At 37.9% G+C, this 26853-nt stretch overlaps 1 protein-coding gene across 1 annotated transcript in view; it reads right to left on the bottom strand.

The window, feature by feature from the left end:
• MALRD1 (MAM and LDL receptor class A domain containing 1) overlaps positions 1-26853 on the bottom strand; it is a 661524-nt gene that overhangs the window by 6375 nt on the left and 628296 nt on the right. Inside the window, exons 38-39 of the mRNA XM_019933374.2 lie at positions 24128-24207; positions 23939-24035 (exon numbers count right to left, since the gene is read on the bottom strand). Coding sequence (XP_019788933.2) covers positions 23939-24035; positions 24128-24207 — 177 coding nt within the window. The remainder of the gene's footprint in view (positions 1-23938; positions 24036-24127; positions 24208-26853) is intronic.

The raw sequence follows: 26853 nt of genomic DNA, 5'->3' as shown, positions 1-26853 counted from the left end.
GTCTCTATGAATTTACCTAGTCTAGGTACTTCATATGAGTGGAATAATACAATATTTATCCTTTTGTCTGACTTATTTCACTTAGCATAATGTTTTCAAGGTTAATCCATATTGTAGCATGTATAAGAACTTCAATAATTTTTATGGCTGAATAGTATTCCATTGTGTGCATATGCTACATTTTGTTTATTCATTCATCTGATGATGGACACTTGAGATGTTTCCACCTTTTGACTATTGTGAATAATGCTGCTTTGAACATTGGCGTATAAGTATCTGGGCCCCATTTCAACTCCTTTGGGTATATAACTAGGAATGGAATTGCTGGGTCATATGGTAATTCTGTTTTAGGTTATGAGGTGGCACCGAACTGTCTTCCATAGCTGTTGTACCATTTTACATTTCCACAAATAATGTATATGCAGGTTTCTATTTCTCCACATCTTCACCAACGCTTGCTATTTTCTATTTTATTATTACTATTATTGCCATCCCAAAAGGTGGGAAGTGGTATCTAATGATAGATTTGATTCACATTTCCCTAATGACTAATGATGTTGAGCATCTTTTCATATGGTTATTGGCCATTTGTATATCTTCTTTGAAGAAATGTCTGTTCAAGTATGCTTCTTTTTTTAAATTGGGTTGTCTGTCGATTTGATGAGTTGTAGGAGTTTTTATATATTCTGTATATTAAACTCTTATCATATATATGATTTCAAATATTCCCATTCTGTAGGCTTTTTCACTTTCTTTTTTTTTTTTTCACTTTTTTTTTTTTCACTTTCTTAATACCCTTTGATGCATGAAAGTTTTTGATGAAGTCCAATTTATTTATTTTTTTCTTTTGTTTCTTATACTTTTGGTGTCATATATAAGAATGCATTGCCAAATGCCAGGTTATAAAGATTTACTCCTATGATTTTTTCTAAATGTTTTATGGTTTTAGCTCTTATATTGAAGTCTTTGATCTGTTTTGAGTTAATTTTTGTGTGTGGTATGAGGTAGGGGTCCAATTTCATTCTTTTGCATGTAGAAATCCAGTTGTCCCAGCAACACCTATTGAAGAGACTGTTCTTTCCTTACTGAATGGACTTGTCAAAAATCAACTGGTCATAGATGTATGGGTTTATATTTGGATTCTTAATTATAACCCATTAGTCTCTATGTATATTCATATGCCAATACCATATTGTTTTGTTTGCTGTGGCTTTGTGGTAAGTTTTGAAATCAGGAAGTGTGAGCCCTCCAACTTGATCCTTTAACAAGACTGCTTTGGCTTTTTGGTGCCCTTGAAATTCCATATGAATTTGAGGATCAATTTTCCATTTCTGCAGAAAAGGCTGTTGGAGTTTTAATTGGCACTGTGTTGAATCTGTAGATTGCTTTGGGCAGTACTGACATCGTGACAATATTGTCTTCCTATCCATAAACTGGAAATGTCTTTCCATTATTTAGGTTTTCTTTAATTTTTTTCAGTAATGCTTTGTAATTTTAAGTGTAGAAACCTTTCACCTCTCTGGTTAAATTTATTCCCAGGTATTTTATCCTTTTAGATGCTATTCTCAAAAGTGATTGCATTCTTAATTTTTTTTTCTGATTGTTTATTGCTGGTATTTAGGAGCACACCTGATTTTTTTTATTTTTTTTTTTCACACCTGATTTTTGTGTGTTGATTTTGTATATTGCAACTTTGCTGAATTCATTTATTAGCTCTAGTAGCTTTTTGGTAGATTCTTTGAGATTTTCTGTATATACATGATCATGTCATTTGTAATAGATTTATTTATTTCTTTCTAATTTGCATGGCTTTTTTTGTCTTTTTCTTGTCTAATTGCTCTGGTTAAGGTTTCTTATTGGTAAACACATTTATCTCTAGCTTAGTGGAACTATAAAACCTTCATTAATATAAAACAAAATTGTAATGCTAGCGTATGAGGCAAATTATTATGGCAACATTTGGACAGTTTTGGGTAGAGTCTGATTGTCACTTAATGTGAAACCTTTAGACTGGATAAGTGAATAAACCTTTATCTAGGTTGAAAGAAAAACAAGGTGACAGTGAGCATAGGTGTCACCCTGCATGTTGAAGAATGGCTATCAGGAGGGTTACAAGGAAAGAATGACAAGACAATGCCTGAATTGTTTTCATTGACAAGTCTATACTTCAAAATAAACATCAATTTACACATATTGTAAGTTCATTAATTAATAATTTTAATCAACTTTTATAATTTGTCTTACTGAGTGTGTCTTCTTATTAATTTTATTTACTAAATTAATTGTTGCTTTTGGTTATCAATCAGTGGTTTACTTTCTTTCTGTTAAGAACAGACATGTTTTTCTCCAATTTACTGGTATGTCATTTCGTGTGTCTGAGAAACTACTCACACTTCTTAGTCAAATCCACCAAACACCTAGTGGTAGTCCCCACTACCATCTCATGGGAGTAAATCTGTCACAATGTATTCATATTTAAAAATAGGCTTAGAAGGGCTTCCCTGGTGGTGCAGTGATTGAGAGTTGGCCTGCCAATGCAGGGGACTTGGGTTCGTGCCCCGGTCCGGGAAGATCCCACATGCCGCGGAGCGGCTAGGCCCGTGAGCCATGGCCGCTGAGCCTGCACGTCCGGAGCCTGTGCTCTGGCAACGGGAGAGGCCACAACAGTGAGAGGCCTGCGTACCGCAAAAAAAAAAAAAAAAAAGGCCATGAGCTCAAAACTTTAGCACAAATTATAAAAGTAAGGTGGAATGCCATTTGAGATGGCCATGCATGATGATTCCTGTTACACCCAGGTGGATGGCATTATAAAACTCTACTGTAAAAACCTGTCTACTAAAAAGTATGAAGAACAACACTTTCTGAAATTGGGCAATCCTAATGCAGCTATCTAGGTGGTTTGCAGAGATAAACACGATAACTTATTTACCAAAAGATATTTGCTGTGCATGTGTGTGTGGAGGAATTTGCTCTCATGCTTCCATTAAAGAAATGATTTCTATATTTGTTTCTAAATGCTGAAGAATATTCTAAGATCCAAGAAATAACTGTCCTGAGTTAAGGGCCTGAAGGAAAATGATGTCTATAATGTGGTGACTCACTCCTTAAGGTGGTGAAATGTTACAATGCTGATTATGTTATTTATCATCTTTCATGTTTGTTTAAATTTATCCAACATTTCTAGGACACATATTATCTAACAAACATTGTGTTAGGTCCTATACTTACAAAGTTGATCATTATTTGTTCCTGCCTCTAGAATTTCTTTTGGAGGGTGGCAGCTTGCTAGATTTCTGTCTCTTAGATTAAATTACATTTATAAAATGCCTACCACAAGTAGATGCCCACTAACTGTCCAGTGCTATTCTTTTACCTTCTTTTCTTATTCTCTCCTTTGGTCATTTATATCTTCCTTTAAACTTCCTACTTGTTTCTCCTGACCCCCAAACTTGGGACCAATGAAAGGACATTGGGATGAAGGAAAAAAAATAAGGAAGTGGCAAAATTAGTAATAATACTCACTGTAGTACTTTTAATTTTTTAAAATAAATTTATTTACTTAGAGCTAGCAAGGACCTTTGTAATCATCTTGTTTATGCCTTTTTTACAGATGGAGCAAATGAGGTTCTTCCCCCACTAGATTATAAGTCCTTTGGAGGATAAGGACCTTGTCTGGTTTACTCTTCTCTCTATCTCAGCACCTAATACAGTACCTAGTGCGGCAGGAATCAACTGAATGTTTATAGAAAGAATAACTTAATGAATGCACATAGTCCGAAGGCTTAATGATGGAAAAAAAGCCACTAACCAGCTCTCTACTCTGTTATTCCATGCCTACTCCCAGCAATATACTTCATCAATACTCAGAGAGAAAAGACATTCATTTTTACTACTGTTACCATGGAGTCACATTTGTATTTAGATTTCTGTTCCACTGAGCCCAAGACTTTAAGTGGGCCAGGAGCCTACTTTTGACCTCTGTCTCTTTCATTTTTTTTTTTTTTTTCAGCTGGTTAAGTGCCAGCTCAGAGGAGCAGCCTGGGGGCTTTCCTGAGGATGAGTAGAGTATAAGAGAATAGGGATGGTCCTTCTATCTATTTCATTACATGGGAACTGAAAAAGTCATATTATTGGAGAAAAATTAATTTGGTACAAATAACTCATTTTACAATATTTGAAAAATAAAGGTCTGTGTCCCTTATATCTCATATTCTCTGAAAAATAAGAGGTATGAAATATCTATGTATAAATATCAGGGGTTGATGTGAGTTTTCAGGCTATGAAGTATTTGATTTGTTATTGCCGGGGAAAAATGTTTTCTAACCATAAAAGTACATGTGACATATTGTTTTAAAAAAGGGTCCATCTAAATTATGAAATACAATCATTTCACTGGTGGAAATGGAATTCATTTATTCTGGGAGTCATGCCTATTATATTAAATTTTGCTTAGCCAGATTAATGGTGAATCTGGAGTGTCTCAGAGAAGTAAATCTCAATTCTACTCATTTCCACCTATGTCATTTTAAACTCTTCAATTAGGTTTTTCCAAATGTTTCCAGTCCTAAGACTTTCTATGAAGTCTTTCTGAGTGTGCTAATCTTTCAGATAAAGGGAAAATACATTATAAAATCCTAACGAAAATAAAATATTTCTGGTCCCCACTTTTACTCATATCTATTTTTAATGTTCATTAAACATATTTCTGTCAAGAAGAGATCTTTTTAGAAATGTTTGTTTCTTAGGGTACTAATAATTTTTTTTCTCTGCCTCATTATAAAAATTAATGAGTAATGCTCTTATTTTTGCTTCCTGATCTTAGAACCTATAAAAATGAGGTGTTTTTTTTTTTTGGCTTGTTCATTTTTAACTTGTAGTAATAGGAGGAGATTGGTGCACTGCATTTCCTGTGCAATTATCGGTGCCACACGATTCACATACATCATCTTTCTTTTCTCAAAACCTTAGACAAGTTTTATTTTACACCTGGTCTCTGACTGTTTCCAATTCAAATTTTAGCCTGTCTGAATAGACCGTTTTTAAGGAGAGGTATCACACATTTTTTAATTTAGACACTACTTTGTCCTTTTTGTAATGAGAGCAACTTTATGGCAGTTTGCAAAGATAAGCATAATAGAAGAATATAAGCCAAATGAGAAGGGACTTCCCTGGTGATGCAGTGGTTAAGAATCCGCCTGCCAATGCAGGGGACATGGGTTCGAGCCCTGGTCTGGGAAGATCCTACATGCTGTGGAGCAACTAAGCCTGTGCACCACAACTACTAAGCCTGAATTCTAGAGCCCGCACTCCGCAACAAGAGAAGCCACTGCAATAAGAAGCCTGGGTACCACAACCGAAGAGTAGCCCCCACTTGCCGCAATTAGAGAAAGCCCACACGCAGCAGTGAAGAAGCAATACAGCCAAAAATAAATAAATTAAAAAAAAAAGACAAATGAGAAACAGATAGGAGGTGGAGAAATGGATTCTTAGAACTGGAAAATAGAGTTGAGCCAGAGGGAAAGAGATGGGGACAGTATATGACATGGGTATGGTGAGTCTATTTACTTACTTAATGTAGGATACAAATTTGACTTTAAGATTCTCCAATTCAAATTTAAACAGGACAAAAGAATCAATCACATAGGTCACACTTTCAAAAAACAAAGAAAAAAACAGTTGCTTAGAAGCACATCTTTACCAACTCAGGAGAGAAGACTTATGGTATGCATCCTGTCACTATACTCTAGGCTAACAAGGTAACAAGTGCCCACATTATTTTAGGAAGACCAGCAATGGGTTTCACGAAGTTGTTTCAACAAATATCTTGCAAAATATCAGACTGAGACTATGCCAAAATGTGTCTCAGTGAAACTATCTAGGAGAGGGTGGTAGCAAGAAGCGGGAGGGATTAAATGGAACACTTGAAGCACAACAGTGTGTTAGAGAATTAGATTTGGGGAACATTTTATTTTGGCTGCACTGTGCAGCATGTTGGGTCTTACTTCCTCGACCAGGGATGGAACCCAGCCCTTGGCAGTAAGAGGAAGGAGACCTAATGACTGGACGGCCAGGGAATTCCAATGAGGGGCATTTTAATATGGTTGTGTTTATCATAAAAAAGCCAGCACCAAGATTACAATTTGTAGTGTGTAATTATAGTGTGGCACATTAAATCTGTTTTAAGAATCTATAGATAGTAAAACTGTCACTGTTTGCAGATGACATGATACTTTACATAGAGAATCCTAAAGATGCTACCAGAAAACTACTAGAGCTAATCAATGAATTTGGTAAAGTAGCAGCATACAAAATTAATGCACAGAAAGCTCTTGCATTCCTAAACACTAACGACAAAAAATCTGAAAGAGAAATTAAGGAAACACTCCCATTTACCACTGCAACAAAAAGAATAAAACACCTAGAATAAACCTACCTAAGGAGACAAAAGACCTGTATGCAGAAAACTATAAGACACTGATGAAAGAAATTAAAGATGACACAAACAGATGGAGGGATATACCACGTTCTTGGATTGGAAGAATCAACATTGTGAAAATGACTATACTACCCAAAGCAATCTACAGATTCAATGCAATCCCTATCAAACTACCAATGGCAATTTTCACAGAACTAGAACAAAATATTTTACAATTTGTATGGAAACACAAAAGACCCCGAATAGCCAAAGCAATCTTGAGAAAGAAAAACAGAGCTGGAGGAATCAGGCTCCCTGACTTCAGACTATACTACAAAGCTATGTAATCAAGACAGTATGGTACTGGCACAAAAACAGAAGTATAGATCAATGGAATAGGATAGAAAGCCCAGAGATAAACCCACACACATATGGTCACCTTATCTTTGATAAAGGAGGCAAGAATATACAATGGAGAAAAGACAGCCTCTTCAATAAGCGGTGCTGGGAAAACTGGACAGGTACATGTAAAAGAATGAAATTAGAACACTCCCTAACACCATACACAAAAACAAACTCAAAATGGATTAAAGACCTAAATGTAAGGCCAGACATTATAAAACTCATAGAGGAAAACATAGGCAGAACACTGTATGACATAAATCACAACAAGATCCTTTTTGACCCACCTCCTATAGAAATGGAAATAAAAGCAAAAATAAACAAATGGGACCGAAAGAAACTTCAAATCTTTTGCACAGCAAAGGAAACCATAAACAAGATGAAAAGACAACCCTCAGAATGGGAGAAAATATTTGCAACTGACAAAGGATTAATCTCCAAAATATACAAGCAGCTCATGCAGCTCAATATCAAAAAAACAAGCAACCCAATCCAAAAACGGGTGGAAGACCTAAATAGACATTTCTCCAAAGAAGATACAGATTGCCAACAAACACATGAAAGGATGCTCAACATCACTAACCATTAGAGAAATGCAAATCAAAACTACAATGAGGTATCACCTCACACTGACCAGAATGGCCATCATCAAAAAGTCTACAAACAATAAATGCTGGAGAGGGTGTGGATAAAAGGGAACTCTATTGCACTGTTGGTGGGAGTGTAAATTGATACAGCCACTATGGAGAACAGTATGGAGGTTCCATAAAAAACTAAAAATAGAACTACCATATGACACAGCAATCCCACTACTGGGCATATACCCTGAGAAAACCATACTTCAAAAAGAGACATGTATCACAACGTTCATTGAAGCACTATTTACAATAGCCAGGACATGGAAGCAACCTAAATGTTCATCGACAGATGAATGGATAAAGAAGATGTGGCATATATATACAATGGAATATTACTCAGCCATAAAAAGAAACAAAATTGGGTTATTTGTAGTGAGGTGGATGGACCTAGAGTCTGTCATACAGAGTGAAGTAAGTCAGAAAGAGAAACACAAATACCGTATGCTAACACATATATATGGAATCTAAAAAAAAAAAAATGGTTCTGAAGATCCTAGAGGCAGGACAGGAATAAAGATGCAGACGTAGAGAATGGACTTAAGGACACAGGGAGGGGTAAGGGTAAGCTGGGATGAAGTGAGAGAGTAGCATTGACAAATAAACACTACCAAATGTAAAATAGATAGCTATTGGGAAGCAGCTGCATAGCACAGAGAGATCAGCTCGGTGCTTTGTGACCACCTAGAGGGGTGGGATAGGGAGGGTGGGAGGGAGATGCAAGAGGGAGTGGATATAGGGGTATACGTATGCATATAGCTGATTCACTTTGTTAAACAGCAGAGACAAACATAACATTGTAAAGCAATTATACTCCAGTAAAGATGTTAAAAAAGAAAAAAAAAAGACTATTGTACTCACTTTGAATGGTGACAGGTGGTAACTAGGCTTATTGTGGAGATCATATATTAATGTGTAAAATTATCAAATCAGGTGTGTTTTACCCCTGACACTAATATAATACTGTGTGCCACTTATAATTAAATTAAAAGTTTAAAATAAAAAGGACAGTTAAAAAAAAGAATCTATAGATAGAATAAAACTGCACATCATCAAGCATTATAAGAAAGAATAAACTGAGTCTATAAATCATCCTTTTCTCACTGAATGTATACTTCTGTAAAATACTGTATTACCTGACCACCGCTAAAGAAAAAAGGGAAGACATCATGAGGAGTAGTAAACAAAAATATTCACCTATATAATGGTCTCTATCTTTGGCAAGATGATGACATTTAAAAAAAAAAAAGAATTACAACAAACAATCTGTAACACGGGACAGAAAGAAAGAAAAGAAGCAAGTCAACTTGAAAAAGCAGGGATAATTTAGGGGGGATGTCCATGAGCTCAAGTTTTCATTTCCCAGTCTTTAAGGAAGAAGCTGAACCAGATGTTTTGGGTGAAAAAGTTCAGAAAGAATTGGGTTTGGAAATACAACCAGAAATGCCCCAAAAGGGAGAGGAAAGGATTAATCATCCGGGGTCACAAAACCAAACCACTGGGACACCAAAGCTTGCTAAACTCATTCACATGATACAGCAGCTGCCATGTTTTTCTCCTACTCTTTTGAGGCAGGAAATAAATATCACTAACCACAAAACATGTCCCTGTTTAATACGATCTTGCTGTGGCAGAGTGCTTACATGGGAACATGCCCAGGAACATGGAAGCAATTAGTATGAATAAAGCTGATCCAGGTTCCTGTAGCTTAACCCTAAGGAGACCCCATGTTGCCAATGGGAGGGCAGTCTCCACCGACTTCTAGCACATTCACAACCACCTAACATGAACCGGATGCACAGTAGAACACAGACTTAAGAAGAAAGGTGCATGTACATGTGTGCACATTGATAAAAGTTTGGAAGAAGACACATCAAAATGGTAACAGTCTCTATCTCTGGGTGGTGACATTCAATGTCATTTTTAATTCTTTTCTAGCACTTTGCTGTACTTTCCAAGTTCTATTCATTAGGCTGCTGTGTATCAGAATCTTGGGAGTGGGGTGGTGATTTTACAATTTGGAAAAGACCATGAGGTGTTTCCCCTGCAAGAGCTCCTCGCCCCCACCCTGCCCTGGCTCCTTGTAAATCATTTGCCTGAAAGGTAAGATCCCTACCGCAATCGTTCCTGCCTCCTCTCTCTTTAGCATTTCTTCTCAACGTCTACCTGCCATCCCTGCTGCACTTCTTAGGGGGTTTAAGTAGGTCATAATACCTGTTTTTGCTCTTAAATACCCTCCTCATTGGCCAGAGCCTTTGCCAGCTCTGGAGCCAGATAAACCGTTTCTCTTCTTTGTACTCCACGGTGCAGTGTGCATTTTACTATCAGGATATATGGTATTTTTGTTAATTGGAATGAAATATTTTTCCCTGTAAATTGCTCCATATGAAAACTCACTCTAATTTCCTTATTGAATTCCCTTAGACACGTAATCTCTTTGCTTAAAAACCGATTGCAGTATTGAAGTTAATTATCAGTCTTTGTGATTTTCCCTAGTAATCACCTAGCGACTGGCTTCTTTCTAAATCTTTTGACAATTTAAAGTTGATAACGCTATGTAAGAATCTGTCTAGAAAAATGAACTTAGTTGCATTTATCTATTTACATTCATGTCTCTCCCACTTGAATGTTAACTTCCTATGGGCAGAGATAAAATCTTTATTTTCCAATTTATCTCAGAAACGTTACTTGAGTCCCAAATATGTGCCATGTACTCTACTGCAGAGCTACTCAGAGTGTGATTTATGTGCGGTTATGGTCTTATTCTGTTTATCGTTCTGTGATGAGATAAATACAAAGATTGAGGACAGGTGTTTAGAAAGAGTAAATAATAGTAATAGGTAGTAATAATAGTAATAGGTGTTCAGACAGAGTAAATTTATGTCTGTTGAGGCTCAGAATAAGACATTTAGACTAGTATTTTGTGCGTCTTTTAATTTCACTTTTCCAATACTTCTTACAAAAGCATTGGTATGTGATGGATTGAAAACAAAACGAAGCAAAACACAGCTGGTCCTTCATCACACATAGTTTTGCTGGCTCTGTTCTGCTAACACTGGTGTTCAAATTTGAGTAAATACACATTTGCCTGGCTAACATTTTGCTAGCTACCTCTTCTGAAAATATTTTCTCTTCCTTTCTCTTTGAATGAATGTGATACCTCAAAGTCCCACAGTTGGAAAGGGCCAAGTGCTATATAACTTTCTTCGATCAGAATGAAATATTTTTTCATGTAAATTGCACTATATGAAAACTCCCTCTAATTTTCTTATTGAATTCCCATAGACACATAATCTGTTTGATTGAAACTGATTGCAGTGTTGAAGTTAATTATCAGTCTTCATGATTTCCCTCAGCAATCACCTAGCAACTTGCTTCTTTCTAAATCATTTTAGACAATCTAAAGCTGACGACACGATATGACAATCTATCTAGAAAAACTTACTTCTTTCATTATGACTTACAAATACCTACAAATTCCTTTAAATATACCCTATTTTGGATTTATTAATACATTTACTTAAAATTCTCTTGGGTCTATGAATTAGTTCAGCTTATAATACTTAAACTTTGAAAAAAGCAATAAAATTGCATTTTCTTGTAGTTATTTTAGAACTTATTTTTAAAACATAAAGAGAAATTATAAGTACACGAGCACATGATTAGTATTCTATGTAGATTTCTTAAAAATAGTCTATCCCTGTTGTTCTCAGTAAATTTCCTATCATTTTTCCTTACCTGACCTGTGTTTTATTCACACTAACCACACCATTCTCCATTATAGCTTGTGCTTTGACACAAACTGTTCTGTCTGCTCTTCCTCATTTTCATCTTGGGGATTTCAAGCCATGAATTCAGACTTGAGTGATGCAGCGTATACTCACTAAATGCTTCTTCAATTTCCCCACCATATTATTTACACCTTTGAAAGAGACTTGGCCTCTCTTTTTTTTTTTTTTTTTTTTTTTAACATCTTTATTGGGGTATAATTGCTTTACAATGGTGTGTTAGTTTCTGCTTTATAACAAAGTGAATCAGTCATACATAAACATATGTTCCCATATGTCTTCCCTGTTGCGTCTCCCTCCCTCCCACTCTCCCCATCCCACCCCTCCAGGCTGTCACAAGAGCTATTTGTAATGAGGTGGATAGACCTAGAGTCTGTCATACAGAGTGAAGTAAGTCAGAAAGAAAAAGACAAATACCGTATGCTAACACATATATATGGAATTTAAGAAAAAAATGTCATGAAGAACCTAGGGGTAAAGCAGGAATAAAGACGCAGACCTCTTAGAGAACGGACTTGAGGTTATGGGGAGGGGGAAGGGTGAGCTGTGACAGGGCGAGAGAGAGTCATGGGCATATACACACTTGGCCTCTCTTTTACCTGTGTTTCTCCAGACCTTTGTAGGAAGCAACTGCATGTGTTTCATATATGCTTGTTGAAGAATTGACATTATTTGCTTTTCTATATAATTTACACTTTTACAGAGTGTAAATTATCATTTACTTCTCTATTCCCAGCGACTAGCACAGTGCCCAGCACATAACAGATGCTTAATAAATGTTTGCCAACAAGTACATAAATGAATTACTGAGAGTTTCTGATATATGTGTTTCTTTTTACAAAGACAAAAATAAGCTGGTCTTTCAAGTTCTCTTGTCATTCTGTCCTTTGATTCATTAGGGAACTAGAAATTCCAACACAGTAAACAGATTGTGGAACTTGTAAGAGTGTCCCTGAGGATGCTTTTAAGGAGAAATTGTGTGAAACATAATTTGAAAGCAGAAAAGAGTCTGTCAGGAGGATGGCAAAGCAGTTAGTGAAGAAAAATGATGAAGCTGATCCCATCTTCCCCTCTTTGAAATTCCCTACCCTCTAGTAACATTAATAAAGAACAACATGTAGAATTCTGATTCTCCAGCAAAAGGAACTAAATGTATTTGCTACATGCCATAGCAGAGCTAAATCATCTGCTAACGGCACACACCTCACTTTTCTTTACTGCCTCCTGTCCTTCCTCATTTAAACAGGTTACCTCTTTCAAGGAGCAACTCTGATTTCCTACAACACATTCTTCTACTCTGATTGCGTGGATATGAGGAAACACATGCAACATTGAAATATTTCAGGACTGAAATGCTGTCTTCCTGCTAATGTAAGATTTATAGTGAACAGAGAGAAGATGCTGAATCCTGCCCTGGGGACTATTTCTGCCAAATAGTCACCTGTATGAAAATGGCAAAATAGCTATCTTCAGATCAAATAATTAGAATATGCGGCTATTATACGGTAAAGTGCTCTTTATATTTTTTACACAGAATTTATCTCTTAGACTATTTGGAGTCTGTATCCAATGACAATAGATTTGAAACAACTTGGGAGAGTTTGCAGTGACAACACACACACGTACACACCAACGAAACTTGCATTATTCCAGACTTATATTCCTGACACATCGCATGTAAGCTGATTTTGCATAGTCAAATAATATCATAAATGACCAGGGAACTGGTTATTTAAAGAGCTACTACTTATTTAGTAAAAAGAGCAAATCATTTTGAAATTCACGTGAAATTTCTAATTTTGTTCATTTGATAAATATGAATATTACTTTAAGAGTTAATCTATGTACTCATGAAAGAAAGTAGAATGAGAGTAATAATATCCTTATAAATAAAACTGGTAATCAGATTACCAGTTAGATTGATTAGATTAGATTGTCAGATGCCAGGGTGAAATCTGTCACACATACAGATATCCAAATTAAATGGTATAGTGTGAGGACGATATTGAGAGGAGTGAATATCATCACTTTTTAAAGTAAATTGAATTTCCTGCCTCCCTGAAATGCCCAGGTGTTTTGATGCTCAGGTGTTTCTTCCATACATTATGAATGTTCATACTTGTAGGGTTTTGGTATTCTCTAATGTCCTTCATTAATATTCTAGGATGTAAGCTTCTGACTATGGGCTGATTTTGTAGCCCATCATGGACCCCGATAATGATTTTGCTAAGGGTCATACATGTAGGGCTCATTTGGGCTTCCTTTATTTGCTTTCAGCTTCTATAGAATGGCATGAAGGTCTATCAAGTTAGATTGAAATTCTTCAAGAATATCGAACAATGATATCCTAACTTTAAGAGTCATCTGAGAGTTTTATAGTAGGAATAAATCCTGGAGCATTGAGGCCAAGTAAAATATTTCTTGGAATATAAAATGTTCATTTGCGCTCAAATATCCTACTGGAAACAGGCTGAGACGTTTGATTTAACAGATATTTACTACGATGAATTTCTAAGGAATATCAATATAAATAGGACAAGGACCCTACCACTAAGAGGCTCACAATCTGTTATGGGATATCTCAAACCAAAAGTCAATCTGACAAGGGGAAAACAAGGCTGAGAACAAAGCGCTTTGGAAGCTCAGAGGTAGGAGTGCTTACTTTTTGTCCAACATGACCTGGGAAAATTCGCAGATGACACTTCTGTGGTTAGCCTTTGTGAAAGTTTTCCCTTTTTATGTTTTGTTTTTATGGCAAAGGAAGAAGTAAGCCTAGCAGTTCTGAAAATTTGTTCTATCTTCCTTTGACCAACATGTTCTTCTTGGCCATTAGAGTCTGGAAAGATGGCAGCTGGCATCACGCATTCAATGTCTTGGGCATAATCAGCCCATAGAGCCTGAATTCCAAGACTTTGATGTATTACTGCAAATCTACAGATCCCAGCCATCTTATTTTTCATCTGCCTTACATGTTACTTATGAAATGCACACTGTGTGTTAGGCAAGGAGCAGAGTAAACAGTCACTGATGTCTCTGCTTCCCAGAGATTTTATCAGTGGATAGAATTATAACCAAGTCCCAGATATTGCTGTTCTTAACCATCAGTCAGCTGCGTGGTCAAGACCACCATACAGAAAGATTTGCCAAGTGCCTGGTTTAATATCGTAAGTTAGATACTTTAAAAATTTTTTAAAATAGGCATTGACTCTCTCAGGAAATTGTAATGCAAAGATAAAGGTAGGGGCTTCCCTGGTGGCGCAGTGGTTGAGAGTCCGCCTGCCGATGCAGGGGACACGGGTTCATGCCGCCGTCCAGGAAGATCCCACATGCCGCGGAGTGGCTGGGCTCGTGAGCCATGGCCTCTGGGCCTGCGCTTCCGGAGCCTGTGCTCCGCAACGGGAGAGGCCACAACAGTGAGAGGCCCGCGTACCGCAAAAAAAATAAATAAATAAAGGTAGGATACTACTCAGTCAGATAAAAGGCACCCTAATGGCTGAAAGGCTTAATGCAGTTACATCACAACCAGGGAATACTCAGGGCCCAAAAGACCAAACTCTAGTCTATTTAAAGATAAGTAAATAAATAAGAAGAATAGTAAACATAATATATAGTCATGCCCTAAATTGTGGAGGTGGCCTATATACATGACAGACATTTGGGAAAAATTTAGTTCAACTTCCTCATTTTATGTGTAAGAAAATACAGAATATCAAAATAGCTTTCTTCCCTGTTGCCCAGCCTGATTTTCTTCCTGGATTTTTGGATCGCTGTTAGTGGCATTACCAACTGTGCAGCTGCCTAGATATAACATCCTCGGATCAACTTTGACCCCTGTTTCTTCCTCACGTCCTATGTTAGGTCAGTCACCACTGCGCAAGTTCAAGTTCTCACTGTCTCTCATCTAACCTCTCAAACAGGCTTATGTCTCTAGACTACAGATCGCTTTCTTAATCTTTTCCTAATCTGTTCTCATGCTCTGCATTCTTTTTTTAACCATAGATATGATCTTATCAGTCTTCTTACATTCTTAAAACACTTCCCTGGCTTGCATCAGTTAAGGCCCTAGCAGGAAATAGCTGACATACTCAAACCAGGAAATTTGAGGAGTGTTTGATCAAGTGACAGTTTGCAAAGGTTTGGCCAGAATATGAAGAAACCAGTAGCAATGGTGCAGTAGGCTGGGCCAATGACATCACGCCTGTTACCACCCTAGGCTGGAAGGAGGCAGACTGAGAAGGGTACAGCTGTGGAATGCATAGGGGCTCCTCATGGACCTGTCACTGCCAGCAGTCAGCTGGAGCCATGCTGCAGACAGGAGCCAGGGTTATGAATACCCAGCCCCCTCTCTCTTTCCTCCCTCAAGGTGCTCCACTTTGGCCAAACATATGAATTCAGATGAATATAAATTCAGCCCGTTAATGCAGTGCGTAGAGGTCAGGTCTCCAGATCCACCTTCTACCCTCTCCATCCTGTTTAGTGAGAAGTGTAGAGGGTGGACTTGGGGGACAGACAGAAGATAGCCAGCACTTAGCCCAATTTTTGAAAATAAGTTGAAATCTCCTTAAAATAGGCATTCAAAACTTTTAACCACCTGTCTACCCTATACTTTTCTAAGTGTAATCTAATTAGTTCTCCCACCCCCATTCTATAGCATTGTCAGTCAATTTGAAAACCATAAGTTTCCACATTCTATTTTCAGGAACCCTCTTTCTTCATCTCTGCCTGGCTTCTCCATCCTTCAAGTCTTTATGCGATTGCTACCTTCCCTGTGCAGTCCTCTTCATCCATCTGAATTGCTGGCTCCCCAGAATATATCACCTCTACGTGATATGCCAAGGCTTGCCCCGGTGCACTACTCACTCCACTCTGAATAAGAGGAGTTCTGACTTCACGAAATTCCCGGCCACAGGGTAGGGAATGGGGCTTTTCTGAGAGGAGCAGAGATGTGACCAGTTTGGGACAAAACTCTTTTTCCTTTGAGGCCTCTTTTATGGGCCTGTTCTACCATTTCAGGATAAAAAAAAAACAAACAAACAAAGGTGAGGATGAAGGGAAAAGTATAAAAGAACAGGCTGCATAAGATTCTTATTGAAAAAAAAAAGAGAGAAGAAAAAGAAGGAGGAGGAAGAGGAGAAATCATCATTATCACACATGGTCCAATCCCATTTTTAAGGGGAAGATTTCAAAACCCTGCCCTCCATTTGGCTTTTCTAGCTCAAAGTAAACATTTAGCAGGGTTTGGCGGAGCATGGCCAATGTTTGCACAAAGGACTGAGACTGAGGAGTTCGATTCGTGGATCTTAACAGCTGTACTTCTCGAGGGCAAATGCACATATGGAGAGAGCAAAGGTTCGCAAGCGTTATGAGACGACCTTGGTCATTGCCGCTAGTGGAATTCCAGTTTGCCAAGACTAAGTATTCATTTCAGGGACCAAGGACAGGCTCACTGGTGACATTCTAGCTGCAAGAGCAGCTGAATGCCTTGAGGCATAGAGTAAGTAAGGTTTTGATTTTGACTAAGAATACCCATCGCTGGGCCCAGGTTAGGTCTATGCCAGGATCTCACACTGGAAGAGAAGTAAAACTTCTGCCTCCAAAGAGCCGCATTATCATACAGGGTGTCAGCAGTGGGAAAGGGTCTGGGAGAAAGAATAATATTATAGAGATAGATATTTTATTTGCAAGTCAGGGCCACTTATTCATAAATCTCAAACAAGAACATCTGTAATCCTCATGGGCAGCTGGTATAGCTTTTGGGATCCTAATAACCTTCTTTCTTATCAGAAATATAAATAACAATCATTCTTTTTTTTTGTGCTGTACGCGGGCCTCTCACTGTTGTGGCCTCTCCCATTGCGGAGCACAGGCTCTGGACGCGCAGGCTCAGCGGCCATGGCTCACGGGCCCAGCCACTCCGCGGCATGTGGGATCTTCCCAGACCGGGGCACGATCCCATGTCCCCTGCATCGGCAGGCAGACTCTCAACCACTGTGCCACCAGGGAAGCCCCAATAGTCCGCTATTTATTTGTATCCTTTAATCTAGATTTCTAGGTGTAGGCTGGATTGTCACATTTACTTTGTATGAACCGCAAACAGCTCTAGAAGGCTGCTACATTTGTTGCTTCCTCTAAAGTGTCATGAGTAAAAATTTGGTGGATTTTGGACCATGGGGACAGGTGTAGTGGATACCTTTCAGAGACCTTTCATGATGACACTCCCCCCCCCCCACAGCAGTCATGTTTGTACTATTGATCCTGCCCCATAGCTCACCCACGGTTGATTTGACCAGAAATGGGATCTTGACCCAAGTGGGATAATCAGAGGGTTATCCTTTGGAATATGGAATGGAGACGTAAAAACAAAGATATAGTCTCTCCACAGATCTGGGGACATAATGAGTAACAAACATCCATTCTCTAGTCAACACCTTTTTGTTATATAGACAGAGAGTAAAGGAAGTGTGTTTTCAGAGAGAGAACCACCAAGAGTGAAGCAAAAAGCAGCAGAGATGAGAGGCAGATGAAGAACACTGCTGGGTCCAGGTCTTCCTGAGGTCTGATCTCTTTACTCCTACCCTTGTGCTCTGGAAGACATGTGCATTGTTACACTAAATTCTTTATTTTGATTAAGGGGCTTGAGACGCTTTCTTCCCCTGCAATCAGAGTGTCCTCACTAATACATTCAATGGCAAGTAGCTAACAGAAAGGTCAGAGAATGTATAATAAAATCCAGGAACCGCATCTCTAAAAACAACTTTCAGAGTCTCGTTGCTGTGCTTAGCATTGTCTGAGCATGCAGTGCTCCATCCTGTGTTTTTAAGAAATTAATACAAAAATGTTTCTTTCAAGTCACTGTAGGGCCTCTTATGCTACAGATTCTTTTTATAAAATCCAGTGAAAAATCTTAAGGTTAAGGTTTATTTAGAGAGGATGATGAATTTCCTGCTCACATAAATTCCTGCCTATCTCAAGGTTTTGGTATTATTTTCAAGGTGAGTCACTGTTAACATTTAGCCATCTCTTGGCCAAGCATTCTAACTTGCTTTAGGGCTTAAAAGATTTCATGCAAAAAGACATTTTTTAAAAGTTAATGTGCAACATTTTAATTTATAAGTAATTAGTAGACACGAGCAATGTTTTTGGTGATGGTCAGAAGTATGGATAATGTTCAATAAAGTATAGATAGCCTTAAATGGGCGTGTATCGGGTATCGGTTATTCATACAATGCTAGAAACTGGGGATGTAAAGATACGAACTGGTTAATATGGAAATAGTTTAGTAGTAACACTACATAATGGAGCTATAACTGTCTTCTTGAGGATAACATTCTGACAACTCAGTGACTAACCCTGAAGGGATGCCAGGATATTTTTGCTTAGCATCGAAAATACATCAGTTTGTATTGCTCTGCCAGGCAGAGGGTGTGAAAAGCCATGCACTTTGGGGAAATGGTGAGACTTTTCCCAAGGGTAGGGTGTATGTGGAGGGGGCAGATGGTGGAAAATTAAACTTGGTGCAGTGGTCTTTGAACTCTGCCACTTGAGTTTTCCCTAAAATAATTTAGAAAAATATGCATCTCCTTGTACATTTTCATGTTAATATCTAAAATTTTTATAAGTTTAGTGGCTGCAAAGAATATAATTTCTGAAATATTTTATATTGAGTTTTTTAAAATTATGGCATTTGCCTGCCATCTCATCTAAATGACAAAGCCAGTCCTGCTAACTATCCAATCAACCAAATCAAACAATTTTCAGAAAAAGACTGACTTCATTGTTAAACTCAGATGCATATGTTAAAATGTGTCCCAGGGAATCTAAAAGAAAATGGTACAAATGGACTTATTGAGAAAACAGAAAGAGACTCACAGACATAGAAAATAAACCAAAGGGGAAAGGGTGGGGGGAAGGGATAAATTAGGAGTTGGGGATTAACAGATACACATTACTGTATATAAAATACTGTACTGTACTACTGCACTACTGTATGGCACAGGGAACTATATTTGATACCTTGTAAAAACCTATAATGGAAAGTAATCCGAAGAAGAATATATGTAATATACACATATAACTGCATCACTTTGCTGTACACCAGAAACTAACACGACGTTGTAAAACAACATACCTCAATTAAAAAAAAAATCATGATTTCAAATTCTAAGTGGGAAAGGAGAGAAAGAGGACGAGAGACAGAGAAAAATTGGGAAACTGAGAAGATAAATTTGGCAAAGATTTATCTCCTGTTTCCCTTTCAATATTGCTTATCTCAAATCTCTTTTGCTACAGGAATCTCTTTTCGGTAAGTTTCAGGATAAGTGTAAGGTAATGAGGACATCTGGGAAAGAAGAAACAGGAGAGGCAATGCCCTGGGGCCAAATGCACCCTTCTTAGAAGAGAATCTATGAAGTTTGAGCTTCTGTAAATTGACTCCCTTGAAACTATTTGTGCCACAAATCCTTGGGAAGTCTCTGAGGCCTCAGGGTAAGCCTCCCCCAATCCAAAGGACTGGCAGAGGGATCATGGTAGCTCTGGGCTGGGTCTTCCCCACCTTTGGGCCGAGGCAGGTCCAAAGTAGGAGCTTCCTCACTGTGGCCTCTGGGGCAGGGTGTGCAGTGAACAATTCAGGAGATCACTTACAAGAGAAATACAAATATCACTGTCTTGAGTGATATTTGTTTGGGGGAGTTATAGGGAATAAAACCACTGTCTTTAGATTTTGGAAATCAGAAGAGAAGGTACTAGTGAGAGAGAAGAGGACAGGGCGGTAAGTCAGCAGTGAGGAGCAAAGAGGAAGTGAAGGTATAAAATTACAGAAGAATGACAGAAATGGAGGAGAGAAAGGAGAGGTGGCTCTGTCGGGCTGGGCTGTGGTACCACCAATGTCTGCCTGAGAGGTCTCTCCATAGCCCTGACAGTCCAGGCTGTCCAGTAGGAAGCTGAAGAAGGTGTGAAATTTAGGGTTGTTTCTGAGGACTCCCACTGGTTGGGTTAATATGACAACTTATTTACATACTGCAATGATTAATTTTATATGTCTACTTGACTAGGCTATGGAGCTCAGCTGTTTGCTCAAACACTAGTCTAGATGTTGCTGAGAAGGAATTTGCAGATGTGATTAGCATTTACAGTCAGCAAACTTTAAGCAGGTTACCCTCCATAATGGGGGTGGGCCTCGCTCACTTATTTGAAGGCTGTATGAGTAGAGACTGAGATTTCTTGAAGAAGAAAGAATTCTGCCTCAAGACGGCAGCAGAAAATCCTACCTGTGTTTCCAGTCGGATAGCTTGTCTGGCAGACTTTGGACTCAAGCCTGCACCATCAACCCTTACTTGAATTTCCGCTGCAAGTTTCATGCTTGCCAGTCCCCACTATTACAGGAGCAAATTCCTTGAAATAAATCCCTCTCTCTTAACATATTACATGATTAATTTTCTTATTAATACAATTAAAATATTGATTATTTCATATTAATAAATATAACTTATGTAACTGATATTACATAAATGTAATATATGAATATCTAATTCTTTATATAGAGATATATGTTAATTTGAGATATCTTTATATATTATATACTGATATATTTAAACATGATAAGACAATATAGTAATATAACAATAGTTATATAATAATTACCAATATATTAATGATATATATTGTATAATATATTATGTTTATACATTAGATATATATTATGTATTTGATATTTAAAGATATATATATACACAGAGAGAAAGAGAGAAACAACAGGATATCTAACTAGCTAGCTATCTTTCTACCTACCTATCTATCTATCTATCTATCTTATCTTTCTGTTTCTCTGGAGGACGCTGACTAATACATGTATTTCCTAGCACAAAACCAGTATTTCACTTAGTAGCTTTGTTTCTGTTTTTCCCCACTACGTTAAGTCCAGACTGATTTTCATTCATATTTGTATCCACATTGTCTGACATATTTTAGGCACATAAGAAACAACTAAAGAATTAATAGGGGACTTCCCTGGTGGCACAGTGGTTAAGAATCCGCCTGCTAATGCAGGGGACACGGGTTCAATCCCTGGTCCTGGAAGATCCCATGTGCCGTGGCGCAACTAGGCCCAGTGTGCCACAACTACTGAGCCTGCTCTCTAGAGCCCATGGGCCACAACTACTGAGCCCACATGCTGCAACTACTGAAGCCCATGCATTCTAGGGCCTGGGCTCCAAAACAAGAGAAGTCACTGCAATGAGAAGCCCACATACCACAACAAAGAGTAGCCACTGCTCACCACAACTAGAGAAAGCCCACGTGCAGCAACGAAGACCCAATGCAGCCAAAAATAAATTAAAAAAAGAATTAATAGTTGGGTAAGATCTTCTTAATAGTAATGGATTAAAATGTCATATTTTTTTTCTAACAAACACTATCATTTTATAATAAATTTGCCTTAATTGATGATATCAAGATTGGTGTCTGCTAATTAACATGATTGCAGACTGGACATCTGAGGAGAATTCAAGTGGGAGGCACATACAAGTTGGCACCAATGGAAATGCAGTTATCCAGTGCTCTATGACACAGAGATTTGCAGCAAATCTAAATCTCTGACCACAAAATCAGGTGTGCAAGAGATAATTCATTTAAAGGAGGCAAGAACATACAATGGAGAAAAACAGCCTCTTCAATAAGTGGTGCTGGGAAAACTGGACAGCTACATGTAAAAGAATGAAATTAGAACACTACCTAACATCATACACAAAAATAAACTCCAAATGAATTAAAGACTTAATGTAAGGCCAGACACTATAAAACTCTTAGAGGAAAACATAGGTAAAACACTCTTTGACATAAACCACAGCAAGATCTTTTTTTGACCCACCTCCTAGAGTAATGGAAATAAAAACAAAAATAAACAAATGGGACCTAATGAAACTTCAAAGCTTTTGCACAGAAAAGGAAACCATAAACAAGATGAAAAGACAACCCTCAGAGTGGGAGAAAATATTTGCAAATGAAACAATGGACAAAGGATTAATCTCCAAAATATACAAAGAGCTCATGGAGCTCAATATCAAAAAACCAATTCAATTAAAAAATGGGCGGAAGATCTAAATAGACATTTCTCCAAAGAAGACATACAGATGGCCAACATGCACATGAAAAGATGCTCAACATCACTAATTATTAGAGAAATGCAAATCAAAACTACAATGAGGTATCACCTCACACCAGTCAGAATGGCCATTATCAAAAAATCTAGAAACCATAAATACTGGAAAGGGTGGGGTGAAAAAGGAACCCTCCTGCACTGTTGGTGGGAATGTAAATTGACACAAGGACTATGGAGAACAGTATGGAGTTTCCTTAAACAACTAAAAATAGAACTACCATATGACCCAGCAATCCCACTACTGGGCATATACCCTGAGAAAACGATAATTCAAAAAGAGTCATGTACCACAATGTTCACTGAAGCACTATTTCCAATATCCAGGACATGGAAACAACCTAAGTGTCCATCGACAGATGAATGGATAAAGAAGATGTGGCACATATATACAATGGAATATTACTCAGCCATAAAAAGAAATGAAATTGAGTTATTTGTAGCGAGGTGGATGGACCTAGAGTCTGCAGTACAGAGTGAAGTAAGTCAGTAGGAGAAAAACAAATACCGTATGCTAACACATATATATGGAATCTAAAAAAAAAAAAAGAAAAAAAATGGTACTGATGAACCTAGGGGCAGGACAGGAATAAAGACGCAGATGTAGAGAATGGACTTGAGGACACAGGGAGGGGGAAGGGTAAGCTGGGATGAAGTGAGAGAGAGGCATGGACATATGTACACTACCAAATGTAAAATAGATAGCTAGTGGGAAGCAGCAGCATAGCACAGGGAGATCAGCTCGGTGCTTTGCAATGACCTAGAGACGTGGGATAGGGAGGGTGGGAGGGAGGCTCGAGAGGGAGGGGATATGGGGATATATGTATGCATATGGCTGATTCATTTTGTTGTACAACAGAAACTAACACAGTATTGTGAAACAGTTATACTTCAATAAAGATCCATTAAAAATTTTCATTAAATCTTATTCTGAGCCCTTACCTTGTTCAGTTTATGGGAAAGTCAATCGCTTTCATTATTGGGGTGATGTGTTTCCCACACAGGTGATGGGAAGATGGGTATTGGGTAGGAAGCCCCAGGGTCCTGAAAGGCACTGTAGGTTGTGAGGTCTTAGTTATGCATGAGCCCAGCCCACAGAGGTCCTCCAGCTGCAGCAGCTCTTGGCCTCTGTTCTGTATGTTGCCTAGAACATGGGAGTCTTGGTCTGGAACACTGGTGCTTAGAGCCAGCCTCCCTAAGCAAGTCAAGAAAGGATCCCTTTGGCAGTTGTGCTGCCTTCCCCGGGCACTACCTGAAAGTGGGACATCCAGCACCTCATGCCTTTTTAATTTGGGGAGAATGTCAGATTCTGTTTTCTGGTGTCATCAAAAATGTTCCTAACAGAATTGGAAAAGTAAACTTAATGCTTTTTATTTAAAACAAGAGGGATTATCATTAAGTAGCTCTTGCTTTCTACTCAGAAAAATAAATCCATAAAGTATGGAAAACTAAAGTTACCAGTATGTAATATGGGATGAAATGAAAATATAGCAAATGAAATGTTTCAGAAAATTGGTCTGCCACAGCAATCAAAGGCATCACTTACCTTACTGGTACTTTTCTCTTGGCAAGAAAACACAAGACCGCTACTGTTATATGAGTCGTCAGGAAAGCGAATCCAATACCCAGGAGGGTCCATATATCTGGAATTTCAAACCAATGAAAAATGTAAATATTCAGTGAAAAATATTAGAGACTCCAAAACTCAAGTGACTGTGGTCAGAATGTAACCTACTGTTCTGAGTGTCCGTGAAATCAGCAATGGGAGGGTTAACCTTGACATGGCAACGATTTCCCTTCCATCCTTGTCCACATCTGGAAATGAGATAAAATGTAATAGTTGGCAAAAAAAGAAGTAGAAACATATGTTAGCAGTATTGTCATGGAATAAAATGATGAATGTCAATAAACAATGAGATACCAGGAATGTGGGTAACTTTGATACGAAACCAAAAATGTTAAACCAAAGCAAAAAGATAATTAAATTGTATTCTTTTCACATTATTGTGTAAGATGATTTTTTAAAATATTTATTCCCTTCTTAACTTTATCTGTAAGGTGGGGACTTGATTTCTTTATCTATAAGGTAAGAACAAGGCTAATTTCTTGCTTTCAAAAATTGACTTCACTTTTCACCAGTGTCCAATATTACTTTACTTTTTCATTTGTCTCAAACTCAAAAGCTACACATTTTTCAACAGTGAATGGATTTCAGTTCTTTCAGATACCAATAGAGAATATTCAAATTATAGATTAACATAAATATAAATCAGAGAGTATTTTTATTTCTCGTTACAAGGGGATGATCTTTCAAGTTCATGGATTTGGAATCAGGTTAAGGATCAAATTGGATATACCATCAGTCCTAGAGGATTTCACTACCTCTGCTATATTTAGCGACATACGTGATGAAACTTGTAACACTAGGGACATGTCCTCTGATATGGATGGCCTTCAGAAAGTTCAGAATTGGAGACTAGTTTGTGCCTCAAAGGGAGACGAGGTTTATTTCTAAGCAGTGAATGTGCCAGAATTTCTCTGGTGGAGTGTGTTTGCATATGAGTGTGAAAGCTTAGGTATACATTCTTGTTTACCAGAAATAACAGAATACAAGTTAACAAGGGTTTGGTTGAATTTCCTGCCAAATTCATGGTACATGCTATAAAACAGGATTAAAAACTAGCTTTTGAATGTGTGTGCTTAAAAGTGGTGTGTTAGAAGCAATGCTTCTTCGGCACACAGTTAATATATTTTTTTCTCAGTCTCTCTTTTGAATTTGAAAATCTGAATGACCAATAGCAATTTCTTCAAAAAAGAAATAGCTTCTCTAAATATAAAAAGCTTAGTGTCTCCAAAGAAGATATACAGACTGCCAACAAACACATGAAAGAATGCTCAACATCATTAATCATTAGAGAAATGCAAATCAAAATGACAATGAGATATCATCTCACACCAGTCAGAATGGCCATCATCAAAAAATCTAGAAACAATAAATGCTGGAGAGGGTGTGGAGAAAAGGGAACACTCTTGCTCTGCTGGTGGGAGTGTGAATTGGTACAGCCACTATGGAGAACAGTATGGAGGTTCCTTAAAAAACTACAAATAGAACTACCATATGACCCAGCAATCCTCTACCGGGCATATACCCTGAGAAAACCATAATTCAAAAAGTCATGTACCAAAATGTTCATTGCAGCTCTATTTACAATAGCCAGGAGATGGAAACAACCTAAGTGTCCATCGACAGATGAATGGATAAAGAAGATGTGGCACATATATACAATGGAATATTACTCAGCCATAAAAAGAAACGAAATTGATCTATTTGTAATGAGGTGGATGGACCTAGAGTCTGTCATACAGAGTGAAGTAAGTCAGAAAGAGAAAGACAAATACCATATTCTAACACATATATATGGAATTTAAGGGAAAAAAATGTCATGAAGAACCTAGGGGTAGGACAGGAATAAAGAGAGAGGCCTACTAGAGAATGGACTTGAGGATATGGGGAGGGGGAAGGGTAAGCTGTGACAAAGTGAGAGAGTGGCACGGACATATATACACTACCAAACGTAAAATAGATAGCTAGTGGGAAGCAGCCGCATAGCACAGGGAGATCAACTCGGTGCTTAGTGACCACCTAGAGGGGTGGGATTGGGAGGGTGGGAGGAGGGAGACGTAAGAGGGAAGAGATATGGGAACATATGTATATGTATAACTGATTCACTTTGTTATAAAGCAGAAACACACCACTGTAAAGCAATTATACTCCAATAAAGATGTAAAAAAGTAAAATAAAATAAGATTAACACGAGATCTCATTCGTTAATCAACTAAACTTTCTGTTCTCCCTTCCCTTTGTTCTTTGATAAAAAAAAAAAAAAGCTTAGTGGTTCAAGGAGGCCCATAAGAATGCCTTCTTTCCTTAGTAAATACTCTTTAAAAAGTAGAAATTTAAGATAATTTGATTGTTTTTGATGCCTCTGACATTCAAATTAAAATAAATTAGAATGTTTAAGATTGGAGTATTTGTTTTTTATTCTCATAAACTGTAATATGTATTCCTTATCAGTTCTCAGGTTGGCAATGTGAATCTGCATGTAAGTCCTTCACATTTTGCCTGGACTCCCTTAAAATCTTCCTGAATGGGGTGGGTCCTCAATTCTTGTCTTGGAACACGGAGACCTGTAGTGATGGTATGCTAGAATTGGCATGCTGAAGTTCCTTTCGCTTTGAGCAATGGCAGTGAAAGGAATTTCTCTGGTCCCATCTCCCTGAGGACTGCAAGCTAGAAGTGAAAATTGAGCATCCTGTCCTGTCTGCTCTACAGTTTGGGGGACTCATCTCCTCCAAGGTGACCACAGATCTCTATTAAAGATCATTAAGACGTTTTAAAAAGAAAAGGCTAGTCATCTTCTTATTACTTTTTACAGGCAATCTTGGTAGGGAAGCGTAGAT

This window comes from Tursiops truncatus, chromosome 2 (assembly GCF_011762595.2).
Source record: "Tursiops truncatus isolate mTurTru1 chromosome 2, mTurTru1.mat.Y, whole genome shotgun sequence".
In the NCBI taxonomy this organism is placed as follows: Eukaryota; Metazoa; Chordata; class Mammalia; order Artiodactyla; family Delphinidae; genus Tursiops; species Tursiops truncatus.
This window is presented reverse-complemented; position numbering and strand designations above follow the sequence as displayed.